The 18,084-nt window shown below is 41.9% G+C and overlaps 2 protein-coding genes across 4 annotated transcripts; both read right to left on the bottom strand.

Moving 5' to 3' along the window:
* Positions 1–31: 31 nt before the first annotated feature.
* On the bottom strand, positions 32–11,722 carry trpc4apa (transient receptor potential cation channel, subfamily C, member 4 associated protein a). The gene is made up of 18 exons (XM_071515603.1): positions 11,590–11,722; positions 9,383–9,511; positions 9,139–9,255; positions 8,916–8,973; positions 8,711–8,766; positions 8,371–8,499; positions 7,174–7,375; positions 6,878–7,066; positions 6,622–6,764; positions 6,376–6,507; positions 6,181–6,239; positions 5,913–6,098; positions 5,593–5,683; positions 5,321–5,461; positions 5,071–5,182; positions 4,472–4,584; positions 3,993–4,199; positions 32–3,186 (listed from the first exon to the last, which is right to left on the bottom strand). The coding sequence occupies exons 1-18, from the start codon at positions 11,713–11,715 to the stop codon at positions 3,049–3,051; spliced, it is 2,328 nt and encodes a 775-aa protein (XP_071371704.1). The 5' UTR covers positions 11,716–11,722; the 3' UTR covers positions 32–3,048.
* Positions 11,723–11,836: 114 nt separating this feature from the next.
* Positions 11,837–16,248, bottom strand: LOC139641305 (src-like-adapter 2). 3 transcript variants are annotated; one of them, XM_071515609.1, is made up of 8 exons: positions 15,938–16,248; positions 15,094–15,206; positions 14,831–14,930; positions 14,658–14,747; positions 14,210–14,313; positions 13,557–13,709; positions 13,326–13,458; positions 11,837–12,765 (listed from the first exon to the last, which is right to left on the bottom strand). In XM_071515609.1, exons 2-8 carry the CDS (start codon positions 15,164–15,166, stop codon positions 12,630–12,632), a joined length of 789 nt encoding a protein of 262 aa, XP_071371710.1. In that variant the 5' UTR covers positions 15,167–15,206; positions 15,938–16,248; the 3' UTR covers positions 11,837–12,629. The 3 variants fall into 3 exon arrangements, with proteins under 3 accessions (XP_071371710.1, XP_071371712.1, XP_071371711.1); XM_071515611.1 differs by having other exon boundaries at positions 14,658–14,744; positions 15,938–16,247; XM_071515610.1 differs by lacking the exon at positions 15,938–16,248 and having other exon boundaries at positions 15,094–15,903.
* Between the last annotated feature and the right edge of the window lie 1,836 nt (positions 16,249–18,084).

Genomic DNA, 18,084 nt, shown 5'->3' with positions numbered 1-18,084 from the left:
TCACGATAAAAATACAGTAAATAAGGTCTTAAGAAGAATTTATTACGATTGTTATTATTCATTTCACAAACAGTTGTTAAATAAGGGAAATTAAGTTCCATACCAGCATTAGGAGGATGAACATGGACGTGAAAGTAGGTTACAGAGGTGGTGATTGTAAAGCATGAAATGGAAACATGAACTTCTCTTTGTTAGCGTGTGTTCGACAGGAACACAGAAAGAGCTCAAGACTGAAATGCGCAGCAACACCACCTGTGGATGCAGGTGCTGCCATAGCAACTTATTTATCACACGTAACCATGTGTGTGTGATAAACAGACCATAAACCATGCCAAGGCAAATGCCACAAACAAAAAGGGCTTCTTTTCTAAAATGTCTTGATAGCATAATTCTGACTTCTGTTACGGCATGAATATTATTCACTGTCACCACTACCAGTATATATGCATCTCCAGTAAGTCCTCAAACACCACGCATCAATCCTGGGGAGGGATGAGATACAATCAAATGCAATCAGAAAAAGCACCTAGAATGGTTTTACGTGTGCTGACAGAGGCAAAAAAAATCCACCTTGGGGCAATCATGGTTTAATGGTGTAAAATGCACACCATGTGCATGTGATAGTGAGAGCTGAAGAATTGCTCCCAACCCATATCTAATGATATCCTCACCATCTCATCCTTTCCATATATCTACAGCTTAATAAAGTGAAAATGCTCATAATCTAAAATAAAAAAAGCAAATCATCAGCTATCAGTTAACCACTATGCAGCATGTACTCGGCCATGAGGATAAGATTTCACCATCATGTTAATGGCTGAAAGAAATTCAAGGCCTTTGCCCATCAGACCAAATACAGCATAATAGTTGAGAACAAATTATTTTGTATATTATGTAGAGGGGTTAATCTTTCAGCAATTAAGACCAACAGAGCTACAGAAATCAAGGTTCAGAACCAATTTAATTTGGATGGTGCCTCAACAATCTGTATAGTTGCTCAAAAGAGAGCACACAAAATTAATTTTGTTCTCATAGAAATAGTTCCAGTGTCATCCTTGGTAGGTGACAAGGACTTCTGAGCAATGATAATGCACTGCCAGCGCTAGGAACATTGTGCCACTGCAGAAAGATCCTGTGTCGCAGGAAACCATGTCATTAAGAAAACCATAGCAATCACCTCAGGCATCTGGAAAAGAGAGAACTTGCAAGAGAGAAGCACTTGTAAAAAGTACTTGCATAAACATCACTGCAAAGCACAACTGATACACAAACTAATTCAAAATATGTGCACACCCATCATCAAGAGCTTTAAGACATGCTGAATGATTGCAAAAGCTAGAAACAAGGAAGCATTTCTGCTTGAGCATTAATTTTAAAGCAAACAAAAGGTTGAGTGTAAAGGAAGCATATGGTGGCATGACATCATGGCATAGCACTAGTAACTCTTGGCATCAGGGTCAACTTCACTAGAAATGCCCTCATACATTCATTCATTCATGTGAACATATAACATGATTCGTGACATACTTTGAGTTAAACTGTACACTCCGCTTTTCATTAGAAGTGGTTTAATCCATATGGTGTCAGACTGAAATATGAGGTAGCTCAATCATTTGTCGTCATCTTGGATGTCAAGCGTCTGTTCAGCTCTGCATCCTGTTTTCCACAAGAACATCGGCACATTCAGGCCATAGACGCCACAGCAACTCAACCATGCCCATTGCCCCTTCTCAATCCAAACAAAAGATAGGCGGTACCATGCAAAAACAGCCATCACGTATAAAGATTGTCAACTTCTCCTCTGTGGTTAGGACTCAGATTTTTAAGTGGTAGACTTTCAGTATAATGATGCAATTTAATGATGCTGTTGGGCTGAAGGCTATTTCACATTAAAGAAACCTTGTGGTGACTGGAACAATGAAAGCGGGATTTTAACACTAGCGCCTGCATAGTTTATTCTCTTACCAAAGCATCTCTCACAACATGGATACAAATTCTGATACAAAATGAAGGGCTTTCACCCCTCCAAAAAAATGTGTTAAAATACAATAAACAATTAAAACAATTTAATCTGTGCAATGTTTTATTCTACAGTTTATCCAGCGCTAAAAGCTATTTTTTTCTAACAAGATGAAAATAATCAACAAAAAAAAAAAAAAAAACTGAAAAGAAAACAGTCCCTGGGTGAAGCATCTGAAGCCACTACAGAGTGGATGGTATTAGGTGTGGGAGCCCCCATGTGAATTGCAAAACATCTCAGCAGGTCCACAAGCTACCTAGATGTGCTGAGTAGAGCCAAAAAGCACCAGTCAACTAGTCACCTAACAGAACAGACCCACGGACAGATCAAATGAAAATGCTGTTCATTCAAAAGACCCCTGAACAACCCCAATATCACCAGTCTTTCCCCACAGGTCGGGTAGCGGAGTGACACAGCGTGGACAGAGAGCTCGTAGGTAGTGGGAGGGTGAGGGCCGCGACTCCTGGCACCGCTGTGGCACAACACTCACCTGACCATTAGGGTGATAGTCTAATCTGTGGCCACTTCTAAACCTCATGTCCATGTGAAAAGAAAGAATCTTTTTCTAACATAATTTGTTGAATCATACATAGTTTTTTTTTTTTTTTACATAGAATTTTGTATAGGTCATATAAAAGGCTCTATTTGAATTTCACCTAAAGCAAACCACCAACATCGGTCACTTCCCATGGTCGCTTAATTGTCCGTGTTATACCATGTGGGCGATCTGGGGTGGGCGAACCGTTTTTCCATCTCTTCCTTTCAGGCGAAGACGAAAAAGAACAAGGTGAGAAGACGACAGCCAGGCAAGTTATGTCCCCTCTCGTCTTTCAATGACAGCCTCCGCGCAGAGGTACAGACGGCAAACAGATGAGTCTTTACATCCAGAACGCAGTCACATAGCACTTCCTGGATGGCTCGGCTCAGTGGAGTCATCACCAACATAAGGCGTCCGTACTCCTGGTGGCCCTCCACCCCCCCCCTCCTCCCAGTTCCCTCCCCAGCGCACTGAGCTCACATGCTGGGGGTCAATCTTCCAGCAGATCTCTGTCCAGATCCATGAAGGGCTCGTCAATGTAGCTGGCTATGGCACACAGAGAAGTCCTGTCTGAGCCCAGCAGCACCGACACAGTCTCCTTCCAGTAGCTGAAGGGGATACAGGAGCTCTGAGTGGTGGGAAAACAGAGAGGAATTAGACCACTAAAACTCACCGTTAACCATGGCGTTCCCTATAGAGGGCTTTCAAGTGACGTAATGCCGCATCTGGCGGCTATATTAGTGTGCCTCGGGCATCTATACAACAGTAAGGTAATTTCTGTGCTGTTGTTGACTTGGAATTTTTTTAACTAGCTTGCACTTAGTAGTTGCATGTTGATCATTACTAATGACATCGTCATTAGTTGCTAGCTAACTAGCTTTCTAGTTGGCTAGCTAACAGCTAAAAATCTTTTTTTTGTTTAGGTTACCTGGGCTGCATTGTGTAATACTTTGGTATAGGACCAGAGGGGATAGAGCAAAAAGACATTACAATTTACAGTGTCACAGTAACCTAAACTTGGAAGGAAGCCTACCTTATAAAGACCACTTTTACTTAACAAATTAACATACACCTACATGACAACTATCTTTTTTTCCCCAGGCATCTCTCTTTCTAGTCCAATTGTTAAATATTTAGCCATTTTGTGCACAGCCAATTCTTCAGTGCACCTACACGATGACACCAGTTGCGGTAGCTAGGACATTTGTGATTCTACTGCAAACCCTGAATTTAGGAGCAGAGCAACCTGACGAGGAGCAGTCTGTATTGTAGCAAGGTCCCAGCATGATGCTGTAGTACAAAATCAAATACTCAAAACTAAAACTAAACCAGAACAGACCACACCTTTCTCAAACATGCAAGACAAAGTGAAGTCTGGCTGAGATTATTTGTTGATGTTTTTCTTGTCTACAGGGTGGGGCGAGGGCCACTCACATTCTCCAGACAGGTGCTGTCCTTATCCTTGTTGAGGTAGTGGCGCTGCCAGAAGCGCAGTAGGTTGTGGAAGTTGTTGAGCAAGCAGCCGGGGTACTTCTCAGCATACTCCTTCTCCCGCAGGGCATTGAGGTAGAAGGGCAGCTTAGCCCTCCTTCTGGCCAGCATCAGGATTACCAGGCTGGTGTTGAGACAGCTCACATTCTCCTGAGGGGCACATCAAGAAAAGGAATGGGATAAATGCCGAAAGGAAGAAGAGATGATTAATAAAGTATTTTATATCGCAATACCAACTACAGTCAAATACAATCAAATGCACCTGGAAAAGATGCAAGATGTATGAAATGATATTACACTATTGGCTCAGTAATCTATTTAACATTTTTGTGAGTCAAACATTTCTTTATTCTAAGACCTGACAGACCTGTACGAGTTACTGTGAATACGTGCAACAAATCAAGTGAAAAATGAAGCGAGACCTGTGTAAGTGTCTGTACGTTGATGATGTTAACCAGTCTGAAGAGGAAGGACAGCCTGTTTTCCACTCTGGCCATGTAGGACAGCAGGCAGCACTCAGACAGCACCTCCACCACTGGGAAAAACACAGGCATACAGGATGCCACAGTCAGATATGAAACCGTTGAAACAACTAGCTAAAAAAAAATGCCAAAGCTGATATGACTGACAGCTATTGCCTAGACATTATCTGCCAAACCAAATGTAGTCTGCCTGATTTTTTCACGCCTGGATGAACACCGTTTTATGAATTTCATAATTTACACAAACCATTTGCATTTTCCATTTTTGTCACTGATGCCAGCACTTATTCTTACACTACACATTCTAACGCACTTATGCAGCAACATTATAATGATGTAAACAAGCATGACAGTTCTGTACGGGCAAATAAGACAATCAGCCATCAGTACCAAATCCAAACAAGGAGAGAAACACCAAAAGAAACGGGAAGCAATGGCAAAATAAGTTGATATTTTTTAAAACAACTTCTCTTTTGAATGTCTTCTAGTGAAGTCCCCGCAAATAGTCTAAATGTGTAATCATTTCCATTCCCATTTACCTTTGACATCCTCAGTCTGGCTCTCAAAGCGGTCCAGGGAAAGCACAATGCAGCGCACCAGCATGTTAGAGTCCACCAGAGAACTGTTGATCTGCGTCAGGAAGGTCTGAAACTACAGACAACATACAAAACCATATAACCAGACGCATGTCATGTGTTCATGCCACGTTCAAGTCAACACTGAGTGACGACTAGAACAAGTAATTTTGGTTGGCCAGGACATACAACATAGAAAGGTGCAGAGTTGTACCTTCTCCTCAGTGTTGACATATTTGTTGAATCTCTTAAAGGCGTCAATGTTGAACTTCATGAGCTCTCCAAGCAGGTCAAAGTAGCTCTGCAAGACGTCTCGGGACGTACAGCCACTATCTATGATACAGAACAGGATGTGCTGCACAGGGACAGAGGCAGAGAATGAGCAGCCATGCTGTGGGAAATGTATTCAAGTTGATGACAAGTCAAAATCTAGGAAGGGTCTGTGCAGGGCAGACCATCAAAAGGAGCCATCGTATGAATGCTTACTTCTAGCAGTCCCCTCTTCAGGAGGAACATCTGGTCTGCATAGGAGGTGGCTCCTCTGAGGAAACTCTCCACTGCCCTCGCCTGCCAGAATCTACAAGCACAACAGGATGGATCAGAGAAGAAGCTACACAAAGCAGAGCTAGACAATTCCTGAAACAAATCTTTTCAAAATTATCCAAGAGCCTGGTGCTGTAACTGTCCCAAGTGGATAATATGTAAACATTTGATTGCTTTCAAGAAGGCTGACACCACTTTAAAGTACAACATATTCAACCTCTGCCACTTCCAGACCCTTGAAAGTTGCCATACATGATGCTGACCTGAAGGAGGAGTCTGGAGGCTCCCTCTTCATGACAGTGAGGAGGCGGGTGAGGAGGCCCTTCTTGCCATCACACACCAGGCTCCTGTCTGTGTTGACCAGAGCCTCCACCTCTGGGATGTTGGCCTTCATTGAGATGGCACTCAGTTCGTTCAGCTCCTGGCTGTTCAAAAGCAGGTACTTGTTCCTGAAAGAGAGGGGACATGAAAAACCAAACCTATCTTCGGGGAGAAATACAAAACCACAAGATTGGTTTGAGGGTTGCTTACTCATGGTGATCGCTGAAACTTTGGAGTAGCCGCAGAAATTGGATTTTGAAGGATATTTCCTGCAGGATGGAAGAGAGTATGAATGTCTTAGTGAGAAGCCACATTAAACAGTTTCATATCCAAAACATAATGTATTTAAAAAAAAAAGGCCAGAGCCAGTTTCTAAGGAGAATCTTGCATGTAAAAAGTTCATACTGGACTGCAGTCGCAGTTCTCATTCTGGCCATGCACCACATGATTGGAAGCAGTATACTTCCTCCAGATCAGCTTGTCGAACAGGTTATTGAGCCCTGGGATGAGACGGAACTCAGCCAGCATCTTATGGACCTGTGGAGGGAAACATAACGGGGTTCAGTGAGGGAGGGAGCTCAACTCTGCTTTGCACTCCAGCATAAACCACAACCAAGGAAGAGATCTGTGCCCTTAGTTCTAACAAATTACCTGGTTCCTCTGTCGGCCCATGAGAAGGACACATAGCACATAGAGCACCTCCACTTTGTACATGATCTCATGGACGATCTTCATGGACTGAGGCAGTCGGTGTCTGAGAGGACTGGTGGCCAGAGAGCTCTCATCTGATGACTCTGAAGGGAGAGAACAAAATATAATGAGTCCATCCAAAGAAACTTCACAGGATTCTTTAAGACACTAGTAGCACAAGTAATTCCATTTATCCTCCCGGAGACTGCTGTCTCACCTGTACTGCTTTGTTCAGCCTCCTCAGTAGCCATCTGCATAAGGGCATCCAGCACCAGAGCGTTGTCCAGCCATGTGTACCAGTCTTCCAGCTCCTGCAGGAAGTTAGATGCCCCCGTGGCCTCCGACACCTTTCTGGTAGCCAGTTTACATAGCCGTTCAATGAAGCCAGGGATGTTCAGCAGGGTCACTGGTGGAAATGAGAGGGTCCATTATTTCATCATTTATTGATCCATCCTTTTGCAACGTCCCAATATGTGCATTCCTTTTGGCCTCTGCACACTGAATACAACATACCCTGGTTGACCTCTGCACGTGAGGGGCTTGCATTGCGTTTCTGCTGGGCATTTTTGGCCAACAGGGTGTGCTTGTCATCGTTCCCTACATCAGGCTCTGAGATAGTGACGGACAGGATGCGACAGAAGTTGGCCAGCTGTTGCTGGTCGAAGCTCTGCACCAGGCCTGATAGGTTGGGGATTCCCTCTAAGTGGATCATCTCCTGCAAGAGGCCAACACATGAATACATGAGAGAATGCAGATATGCAACATTTCCACCCTTAGAGTCCTGGGGTTGACCTAGACTGAATTTGGACGGGGTCAATTTGGCCACCTACTTGTATTGTGGTGGTGGTTTTCATATTTTAATAGATCAATTTATAGGCTTAAAAATGTTGATGTGGTATACATTTTGCTTTTTCATGAATGAAATGAGTAATAAATGAACAAACAGCAAAAAGGATTGCTCATGACCTGCACTGCATGGCACTATTTATGTTTGCTCACTTTATCACCGGCAGCAATGGTCCCAAATGTTTTGCCATGCTGAACCCCCTGTGATGTTTTCATCTTCAGGGCAAAACCCCAAATTTAATCCTGATAGTACTATACGTAGTATGTATACAATAATCAATCTGACTGATTACAAACTTCATACAGTGCAGAGCTAGTGAAAGACAATGACAACTGTTTTAAACTGCTGAAGTTAAATTACTGGTCAAAAAATGTAAGCTGAGCACATCAGTGTGCATCTCTAAAATTAAAGCAAACACTGGGAGACACAGGGGTGTTAGCAGGTCTGCTGGGCACTGGAGTTCTCACATTTGAGGTTTCTGTAAATAGTTAGACAACAGAGCCAGCAGATAACGATGCAAATTAATCTGCTGAGCAGATATTAAACAGCTGTTATTTTAAGAAGTTATGTGAAATTTGGCTATGTTTTTGGATTCTGTATGTGTGTGTGTGTGTGAGAAATATACATACAAATATAAATTATATGTATACAGTCTGCGGGGAAGAGTCACTGCAATTACATTCCAACAGGCAACTGCATATTTCAGAGGGCAACTGGCGTAAAGGTGTGGCCTAGACCACAACCTCGACATCAGATGAGTCATAAAATCATTTCATAAGCCTATTTGCTCTGGAGTCAACACGGCAATAAAAAACAATGTTTTCACACTCTTGCTGAGGACATAATCAAAGTATTACTCTGACCTTTTTGACTCCCAAAATATCTTCAATCAAGGTAGCAGTCTGTAGGAAGGTCTTCTTGTTCGTCATCAGGGTGAAGAGAAACAGAACAAAGTCATCCCTCGCTGCCAGGCTCTTTGTGACCCCTTCCGTCTGAGAATTGGAAGGAGATTTGCATGTTAATTAAATCATGCCTGGCAAAAGGAGATTTTCTCTCCTTTTGCGTTTGTGGAAACAGTCTTCTACAGAAACAATATAACACCATCATCCAACTGCATGAAGAAGACTTGTGTGCATGTCAAATGGAGGCACCCTAAGTTCCTGACATTTCTGTGGTGCATACAAGGGATAATGGGATACTTACACATATACAGCAGTTGTAAAGAACACTAAGGCAGTCCTTGACCAAGTCATCATTCACTATGGTGACAGAAACACAGACATTAATCCAATTATGTAAATATCATCATGTAAATATATATTCCAACGTGTCACTTTAACCGACTTCCACCTGAAAAGAAGATGATGCATAGCACAGACTAGGTCTATGTGACGTCAGGCCTGCTTACTTTTGGGTTTTTTCTTCTGCATAGTGAGTGTGGGTCTCATCAAGATCTCCACAAGCAGCTTCGGGGAAAAGGGAAAAATGTGTTCAGTGGGGTGAGCAAACACTACTTTTCCAATAATGTTTTTTCTATTTTTATTTGTATGTCTCAGTATGAGTATGAGAATTGGTTCTCCTGAGGTAACAAGTTTCCATTTCTCTCGAGGAAATAGGCATATCAAACTTACATCAACTCCACCAAAGAGGTCAAAGGTGTATGTGTTGGGAAAGGTGGATTCCTGAGCTGTCTTCCTGTCCTCAGTGACAAAAGACATGGCCTCCATGGAGAGCTGGGATGATAATACCTGACAAAAACAATAGTCCATGAGTCATTTGCATCTCCCAAAGTACATTATTCAGCGATGAGCAGGCTAAAACCACAGCAAGGCCTGGTTGTTGGATGTGCCAGTTTGAGTGGAGCAGCGTGGATACCTTAAGAAGGCTGTGAGCATGGGAGAGGTCACTGTTGGGATGGCTGCTCTCGTGGAGCTTCTGCAGCAGAGTAGGGATGCCATGCCACTTGGCCCGTTTATCTCTCTCCTGGAGCAGGCTTCCTGGGAGCTACAACACACAGGCATAGGCAATCTCAATTAGTGCAATTCATGCATACCTTTCCTTTGCATTAAGGGTTCAGTGTCTTTCCAAAAACAAACTGAAACTCACTACAAAACTTCTGAAGAACATCCTAAAGGTTATGGATTTCACTTCATGGAATCGACAACATATGCAGAGATTTTTTTATTCTTTACAAGCCCTTTTGAAGTGAATCAGTATTTATCTTGGTGGGGTCATTCCTAACAGAATAAGAGGAGACAGGATAGCATTACTTGAGGACAGACATCCTCAGACCAGCATACACAAGAAAGCTCTGAATCAACACACAGGCATAAGTACAACCAAGACCAATTATCCTACTTGTAAACCCCATTAAAAAAGGAGTTATTGTGGGACATTCCCAATACTTCTAGACATAAAATGCTTACTTGGAAGGCATTTTAAATTGAAAAATGCAATACTGACAACTACTGTAGCTCAGTAGGCCAAAGTCATGGTTACATGGATGACAACAGTACAATGTTGCCATAAGAGCACTAAAACAGCTCAAGTGGTTTGAAGTTCTTATTTGATGGCACAGTGTTCATTTGCATTTGTGTAACTAATTAAGTTAATTATTGACATGTGTGTTTAGTATTGATGCAGTGTGGAAAAACTTAAGTATGGATTGCACTCAAAGTAGCACAGACTGTTGCAAACAAAACATGAGGAAGTAACCTGTTTGAAGCATTAGTTTTAGACTTCTCTGCTGTAGCCTTTGGCCCACTGATGGTTGCTGACACTCAACTCTCCAGAGAGCCTCCCCAGACATCAGAAAACCTTTTATCAATGCAATTTGGGCCATCTGATTTTGAGAAAACACTGCATCTAAAGTAATGTCTTACCCCTGTATGGATACTGTGGATAGCTATTCATCCAGATGGGATCAGCTGTCCCAACATATTGTCTGAGTGGTCATGGAAAACTTTTTCATGTTTAAATCTAAAACACCAAATTTACTTTGGGTCGTTTTGAAAGAAATATTTAACAAGTTAAAGGCATTTATCCACACTACGGATCTGCCTAGTTAGTAGCCTCGTCCCTACCCACCTAGTTTGGAAATCACCAGAGACCAACTACCTTGATACACAGAGGAAAGTGAAAGGGAAAGGGAGGCCACTGAACTTGGCACATGTTGGAAAAATACATATGCACTGGAAATACATATTTTTATTTTCCATGTAAGAACATGAGTAACGTTTGAACAACCACTGTGAATAAGATATATACGATAGTGAACGTTATGTTTGGGGAAAATATTAGCACAGGTGCGTAGTTAAAATGCAGAGGGACCGGTCAGAGTCATAACAGCTAATTCACATCAAAACTGCTGCCGCTATCAGATACAAGGAAAATATGCCCAACAGTTATGCATCTCGAATGAATGTTTGCTAGTACGGTAATGAAAATACACTTGCTAACGTTAACTCGTGCAAACAGCTGCTGTGGTGTATCCATGTATGGCAAAGATAGTTATTGTGGTTGGTGTGTCGTTACATAATCACCTGAGCTGTTCAGCTGGCTTAGCTAGCTAGCTGACGTTACCTCGCTTGCTTACATTAGCAAACGTTATTGGCATGTACTAGCTGAATTAAGCGTTTCCCAAAGTGAACTACAGGCTCCCTGGTAACAAATACGTCCCACGCCCTGATTACCACACCAATCATGTCTCAAACTTTCGACAAAAATATAGCAAAGGTTTTAATCACGTCAACCAATTTAGCTTGTAATGCTAAGCTAACGGGGAGCTAACAACAAAAGACCCACTTGAAGCGGAGCTTGCCGTCTACTCTTGTTGTATACTTGGCTTGTCAGCTATCAGCCATTACCAACGACAATTCACTTATATCTGGAGTTTAAGGTTTGGTTTTTACAAATGCCCCCCCTCATGCCATGTAAAGCCAAACCAAGGGGCGACTACACCCCCATGTCAGTCGCCAGGACGACGTCTTCATTTTCAGGCAGGATTCCAAACGCAAATCCCTGGTTTGGATCGACCAACTTTCGGATGGCTTTACTGTCAAACCGTACATCGTATCTCTTACCTGTGTCCCTCGACTGAAACCCTGGCCTGTAATTTGACTGGATGTGATTTTTGTGACGATATTGCCATTGCAATTTCTTCGTTTTCCTCCAGTCCAAGGGGACTCGGACCCCAGAAGCGTCGCCATTATTTCTTCTTCCTGAACTGAACTGTTCAGGCAGGAAGTGGAGGGCTTTCATGAATTATTGGAGGTAATTAAGCGGCATCTGCTGGTCGAACCTGAAACACGCTCTACATGACGAAGGCGCTTCAATGGTGGAATATTTTTATTTCAAGATCCTGTATTATTTATCAGGATTACATTCATCATCATCATATTCATCATCATCACACATAAAATAAATTCATATGCCAAGACATAATACGTCAGATTCACTCGTGTTTACTGAGGTATTATTTAAATTACTATTTCGTATATAACACATTTTATTGGATACCAATAACGTAATCATGATAACATGACTAAATGATAACTAATATAAAAAATATATAAGCCATTATTTGCCAAGCCTATTCCCATACAGGTTACATTCAAACTTCAAGATGTACAAATTAGGTTATTAATTAACAGAAACACAATCAGCCAGTTTCCCTGTGTGAGTCTCACTGGCTCTCAGTTTTCTGCTAAAAAACCTCCTCTGATTGCCTCTCTGGACACAAAGAGGCAAAGACCCTGACCCTGATGAAGGCCACAAGCCGAAACGCGTTGGTCTAACAATAAAGTTGTTCTATACACTACAAGTATTGCTGGAGTTTTGACCTTTTTAGACCTTTTTTCCTTCTCCATGCACCTTGGAAGTAGGTGAAGTTGTGCCAGAAACCCCTACTCTACACAAAAAGGCAAAGGAAATGTCCATTTCCCGAAATATTTCACATTTCCAGACACTGTAGTGTCTCAGCCATCTTGCCATTCAGGGGCGTTCTACATGGACTATACATGCAGTGGACGCCTTCCATATAGGCTTGGCCAAACTGCAGATCAGACAGGACAGTATCTTGATGTCTGCCTTCATACTCTCAGACTGGTTCCCCTCTCTCTCCTCAGGTGTCCCAGCTTCCATCATTGTTCTGTCCATTGGCCTCTGTCATGTAGAGGTATGAGGTGATGGCCTCTCTCAGCCCCTCACTCACCAGAGAGTGCTCTGACTCTGCTCTGTTCTTCCTAAAGATCATTGACCTAGGAGGAGACAGGATAGGAATTCAAAAGACTTGAATGAGTATAGTGATTCAAATCGTCATCTCAAAAGCAGGGCAGGAATTTCACTTTGGCTGTGATGTCCCAAAGGAGGATACATTATATTTTAAATAGCCTATTTGATTTTTTATTCTTTTTTTTTTTTTTTTAAAAGATACACAGCGTTCTAACTGCCTAATGTGTGAACATGGAAAGGGAATAAATAATTCATATACAGAATTCATACCTTCATGTTCTTTCTCATTGGACATAGATCAAACAGTTGCTATTAAATAATTCAAAATTTAATGTACTTTCAGCCATTTGAGCATAGCCTAAGAATCTAAGAATGACAGTCAGTCATTCAGTTAATGCCAGTCATTTGTTAATTGGAGTCAAAACCATGTTGGTCAGTGGCTCTGCTTACCTAAACATCATAGGTAATAGAATGCAAATTGTTTGGTTTAACCAGACAGTGGCAAGGGCACAAACACAAACAAGTAATAGAGTGACATCTTGTGGCAATCATCAGCAGAGGCAAAGCTGAAAAGACTGTTCCACACCTGCTCACGTCCTTCCAGTTGAGGGTGGGCCTCCTCATGGCTGTGGGCACAGGCCCGGTCATCTCTGTAGTGTTGTCTGAACCCTGGATGAAGCAAGGCTCCCTCAGCTGACAGCACAATCCGTCTGCAGACTCTGTAAAAGGAGGCAACGTCTGAATGTCACTCTTTTTCCAAATCATGTTAGGATTGATTGTTCTGTGTCTTTGGCAAGAAAATATCCTCAGTACGAACCTGAATAGTGTTCCACTAGGTGATGCAGGGACGGGAAGGTGAGGCTCGGGGAGATGTAGAACCAGCCATTTTGGAGGCGATGGATGCGGTAGTGCTTCACTGAGGCCAGGTATGAGGAGCTGGCTCTCCTTAGGACGGAGAGGGAGTAGCAATCTGAGACCATAAACAGGACACAGATAATGTAACTCAGCAGTTAAATTACAGGGTTTGCGATTCTTAAACAGAGCGATACCAATTCCAACCAAATATAAAATCATACATCATCATATGAACAAGAAAGTAACTGCACTGCAAACATATCAATCCTAACAAGTCACTTAGTCTAGCACTGAGCCTTAAAATCTAAATTTTCTTAAAGCATGTGGAAAAATCCGCCAATTGAGTGAGATAATTTCACTTGTTTCCAGTGCAAATCAATTTGTTTCAAGAATGTTGTTGATACAAGTGGAATGATTATTTCAATATATTGTAACTTCAGTAAATAGTGAAACTGCATTGAAATTCAAAATCTCTCACCCAACTGGCACATTTTTTTCTGCTTTTCTAAGAACAATATTTTTGCAGTGCGGCTATTGAAGCTACAATTCTGGGGTTGGATTGAATACATTTATGATTTTAACCCAGCACAATAAAAAAAAACCCAACAAGCTCACCTCTGCTTGACTCTGACTCCCTGAGCATGAAGGCCCCTGTCTGGTTTTTGGGCAGCATGAGCAGCTCCACCGCTTTGCACCTGCTGATGCCTGTGAACAGCCACCTGAACAGAGAGAAGACATAGGAGACTTTTAGACTAGTGACCTTTAGCCTTTAGACTAGACACGTTTTTTTTTTACTGTTGTTTTCAAGTCAGGAAAACCCACTGGAACGATATCAGAGAGCATCCCCCACCGGAGGAGGACCACTGACACCGTACGACGCAGAAGCTGATGTCATTTAACCCAAGAGAACAAAAGACATTTTCCAAAAATCTGCCTACAAGGAGGCACCTACACAGAGACTCCTCCCACCCGTCAGGAGAGCCCCCACCTTTAATTTCAGTTCAGTACTGACCCCACAAGACCGATTCACGAACAAGCACACCTCTTCTCGGCTGTGACTTACTTGTTTGTCACCCTGGCGGTGTAGTTGGTAGGAATGTAGCTCTCGAGGCCTGTGATTGTGGATTTCACCATCATGAAATCGCCATCACTGCTGATGATAAAAACAGCAGTCAAGTCTAACAGCACCGTTCCAGGGTGTGAAGCATAACTTTGCGAACCAACTGTGTTACATACTCTGATAGGACGGTGAGCCTTTCCCCAATGTGCATGGTGAATTCTGCAAGACCGTACGAGGGGTAGTCATAGAGGGACACCAGCATGCCCCTCTGGTTGTCTGCAAAGAGAAAGTAGGAGGTGTTGGAGATGTACTAAGTTTGGTTTATTTAGATTTATCATTTATATGCACCGAAACCTGCAGTATGTCACTTTGTTTCTGATGCTGTCTACTGTTATTATATTTTTATTTCCTGGATATATCTTTGGGGGATGAAACCTACCTGGTACTACAGGTTCAGGTGGATTCTCTAGGGTTGCCAGGTTGGATCTACATCTGATGGGGCAGGTCCCCATGATCTTTGGCTTCTTGCTGTTTTGAAATGAAATGAAGTGGCTGAGACAGAACAAGAGAGAGAGACAGTGTGAGAGAGCAAAAGAGAAAGAGAAAGAGAGAGAGACATTATTAGGACACGTCTACTATCTTCGAAATGTCCACCATCCAGGGAATCTAATGACTCAAATTCATAATTTAGCTATTGTCCTATTGTCATATCATGCCTGTCACTGGTGTAAGAGCTCACAGGAACTGTGCATATTCTCTTCTTGCCTGGCAACAACAACCAGATGATACAGGAAGGCATCTAACCACAACAAGAAGCATTGATATCCTGTGTTAAATTTCCACATAACACTGTATGCCAGGAATCAGATAACACTATAGACAAATAATTAGACATACTTTAGTTAGGCTTGATGTACTGAGATCATGAAAAGAAGAAGACACTAAAATTTCTTGTTCACACGATGCTGACAATGTTTTCATATTGTCTTAACAGCAAATAATCAATAAAAAATATCTTCAATAATTTAAAGAAAATCAGCAAAGGAAATTTCAAATCAGCAACTGATTTCTCCATCCAGCCATAGCTCATGATCTTCACTAAGTGGAAGTAATTGACATTTCACATGATACAACTGACATGGCAATAAGGTTTCTAAGAGTCAGGGGGGGGTAAGAGTCAGTCCATGAACAAATTGTCACTTTTACTCCGAGCGCTCAGTCCAACAAAGCATGAAAAGAATAGAAATAATGAACAGAAGCTGATAATTGTATTACATACTCACCTCCTTCAATTCCTATGTTATATCGCTTTGTCCAGAAATGATGTGCTGCACAAGTAATTAGCCAGATCCTTCTGGTGAATGCAAAATCTTCTCCTGCCACTCAGATGAAAAATGCGTGTCTGCCTTCAGACTGTGCCCACACACACACACACTCGGGTATATTTATGATATGTGTGTGAGCTCAGGTTCCCACTCAGGCCTGCTGCTCAATCAGAATGAAAGAGTGTCCCCTCCTCTACTGTGCTCCCATGAAGACCGGTGTGTTTTCGCAGCTGTTTGTGGCGGGCTAGTTGAAGAGACAAGGCTCCCTGCATGGGTTTTATGTATGTCACCCTGCTACTGCTTCCTGTGACACTCAAGACCTTGACATCCTGACTCAGAGCGGCTTGTGTTGATCTCTCGCATACACATTGTCTGATGGGGTTATACTGCATCACTTGTTTATGGAATGTATGTGTATGTAAGTGGCCTTTGACGTGTATGTTGTGAATGTAGCGGTGGTTTGGGGTGATGACATAATTTTCAATATATTGCAAAATGGACCCCGATTCTGCTTAGATCCCATTGATGAGAACTTGCTCCACCTGCATTTTATCTCTTTGGATCATGCAGATAAATAAGAAATTCATAAGGGAACATTGATACGCCGCATGGAAGAGACCATGATTTGTACCACAGGAGTCGATGGAAAAAGTTGACCACATTTTCCCTAGCACTGTGCTGTCATTACAGTCTTACTATAGGTTAAATGTGAATGTTACAGCAAATTTCCCACCCAGTCTTTCTCTAGAAGATACACAGTCAGTCAGCATAAAATGTTTAACTTTAGATAAGAGTCAAACCTCGGCCCATGAATGACTCAGGTGCCCCTGCTAACCAGCTCTGACCTGATTAATCACCATAAATTGACAGTTAAAAGACCATTCATGAATGTTGACACACTATAGAGTCTCAAAATGAGTTCATCCCATCTCCTAGATATCAGGATGATGTATGATGGGTGATGGGAATATGGGTACATTTTCTATTTCAGGGGATTTGTAAGTACTGTACAATCAAATCATTGTGTGGGTGTGAAAGGCTCAAACAAAATTTTGAATTGGTTCTGAAAGTCAGTCATCTGTTCAGTGTCAGCTGTGCGGCTCAAGGCTGTACGTCTTCAGTGACATCAGATGACAGGATTTGAATCACTGGTTTCTCCCCTTCGAAGAGATACATGTTCATGTTCACAAATACTAAGATGTTCTTACACCATAGAAATACTAGAACTGGGTTTTTGCTGTAATCAAATGCAATGCAAGCTTCTCAGAAGCCAAAATACAGCTTCACTGTGGATGGAAAGGAAAAAAGACTTAATGATAAGATAACCAGATTTGTGCTCAATCAGTGACTAAGAACTGCCCGTACGCGTGGGTAGAAAGTACTTTTGGTGAAGAACTAAACTATTTCATATCATTTTGAGATATCTTTCTCAGCTTTTTCTATTTTAAGGTTACTTCATACTTTTACTTCCCTACATTTCAAAATACTGCAAATTTCCTACTTTTTCTGCACTACATTTCCCTAACACCCCAGTATATACTTAATTTGAATTAAAACCTCAGATTGGTTCATAAAAATGTTTTCGGAAGGAGCCAGCCATCTAAGCAAGACAAATTGACCAATTTGCTCCAATTTGACCTCAATCCAGTATTATTCCACCAGGGCATTTCTTCTTTTACTTAAGTAAAGAATTCGTTCACTTCTTTCACCCCTTCATGCTTAGTGCATGTCAGGTTAGGCTTGCTTTGAGGAACTGGTTCACTTGTCTGGGATATCGATTAAGGAAAATTGATTTGTAGAGGAATGCAGCACAATAGATAGAACAGAGTGATAGCGGCCACATCCTTTCAGATTAGACCGCCTCAGTGGGTGAGACAAATATCATATTAACATATACATTTTGATTCCATGACATCCTGCACGTTTCTCAAATCAGAAATTGATCTCCTTATCTCAGTTGCAGTCAGCTGACCATTTTTTATGCATGCTAAATATAGACTGCCTCAACTGTTAACAATACAGATAGAGGTTGATCTCTGTGAGAAAAAGAACAACTGTGGTTGGAAACTACCTGACCACAATTGCCTCAGTTTTCCACTAACAGA

This window comes from Centroberyx affinis, unplaced genomic scaffold (genome assembly GCF_046629955.1).
Source record: "Centroberyx affinis isolate AG114_WGS23_722 - 3 ecotype Tasmania unplaced genomic scaffold, CSIRO-AGI_Caff_v1 ptg000361l_1, whole genome shotgun sequence".
NCBI classification, from domain to species: domain Eukaryota; kingdom Metazoa; phylum Chordata; class Actinopteri; order Beryciformes; family Berycidae; genus Centroberyx; species Centroberyx affinis.
Note: the sequence above shows the minus strand (reverse complement) of the source record. Positions and strands in the feature narration are given on the sequence as shown.

Coding starts and splice junctions, on each gene's coding strand:
- trpc4apa (XM_071515603.1), bottom strand. CDS start 11,715: ATGGCGACGCTTCTGGGGTCCGAGTCCCCTTGGACTGGAGGAAAACGA. Junction 9,512..11,589: donor GTTTCAGTCGAGGGACACAG/GTAAGAGATACG, acceptor TGTGTGTTGTAG/CTCCCAGGAAGCCTGCTCCA. Junction 4,200..4,471: donor ACGTACAGACACTTACACAG/GTCTCGCTTCAT, acceptor TGTGCCCCTCAG/GAGAATGTGAGCTGTCTCAA.
- LOC139641305 (XM_071515609.1), bottom strand. CDS start 15,166: ATGGGGACCTGCCCCATCAGATGTAGATCCAACCTGGCAACCCTAGAG. Junction 14,931..15,093: donor ACCTGAACCTGTAGTACCAG/GTAGGTTTCATC, acceptor TTCTCTTTGCAG/ACAACCAGAGGGGCATGCTG. Junction 13,710..14,209: donor GGAGTCAGAGTCAAGCAGAG/GTGAGCTTGTTG, acceptor TTATGGTCTCAG/ATTGCTACTCCCTCTCCGTC.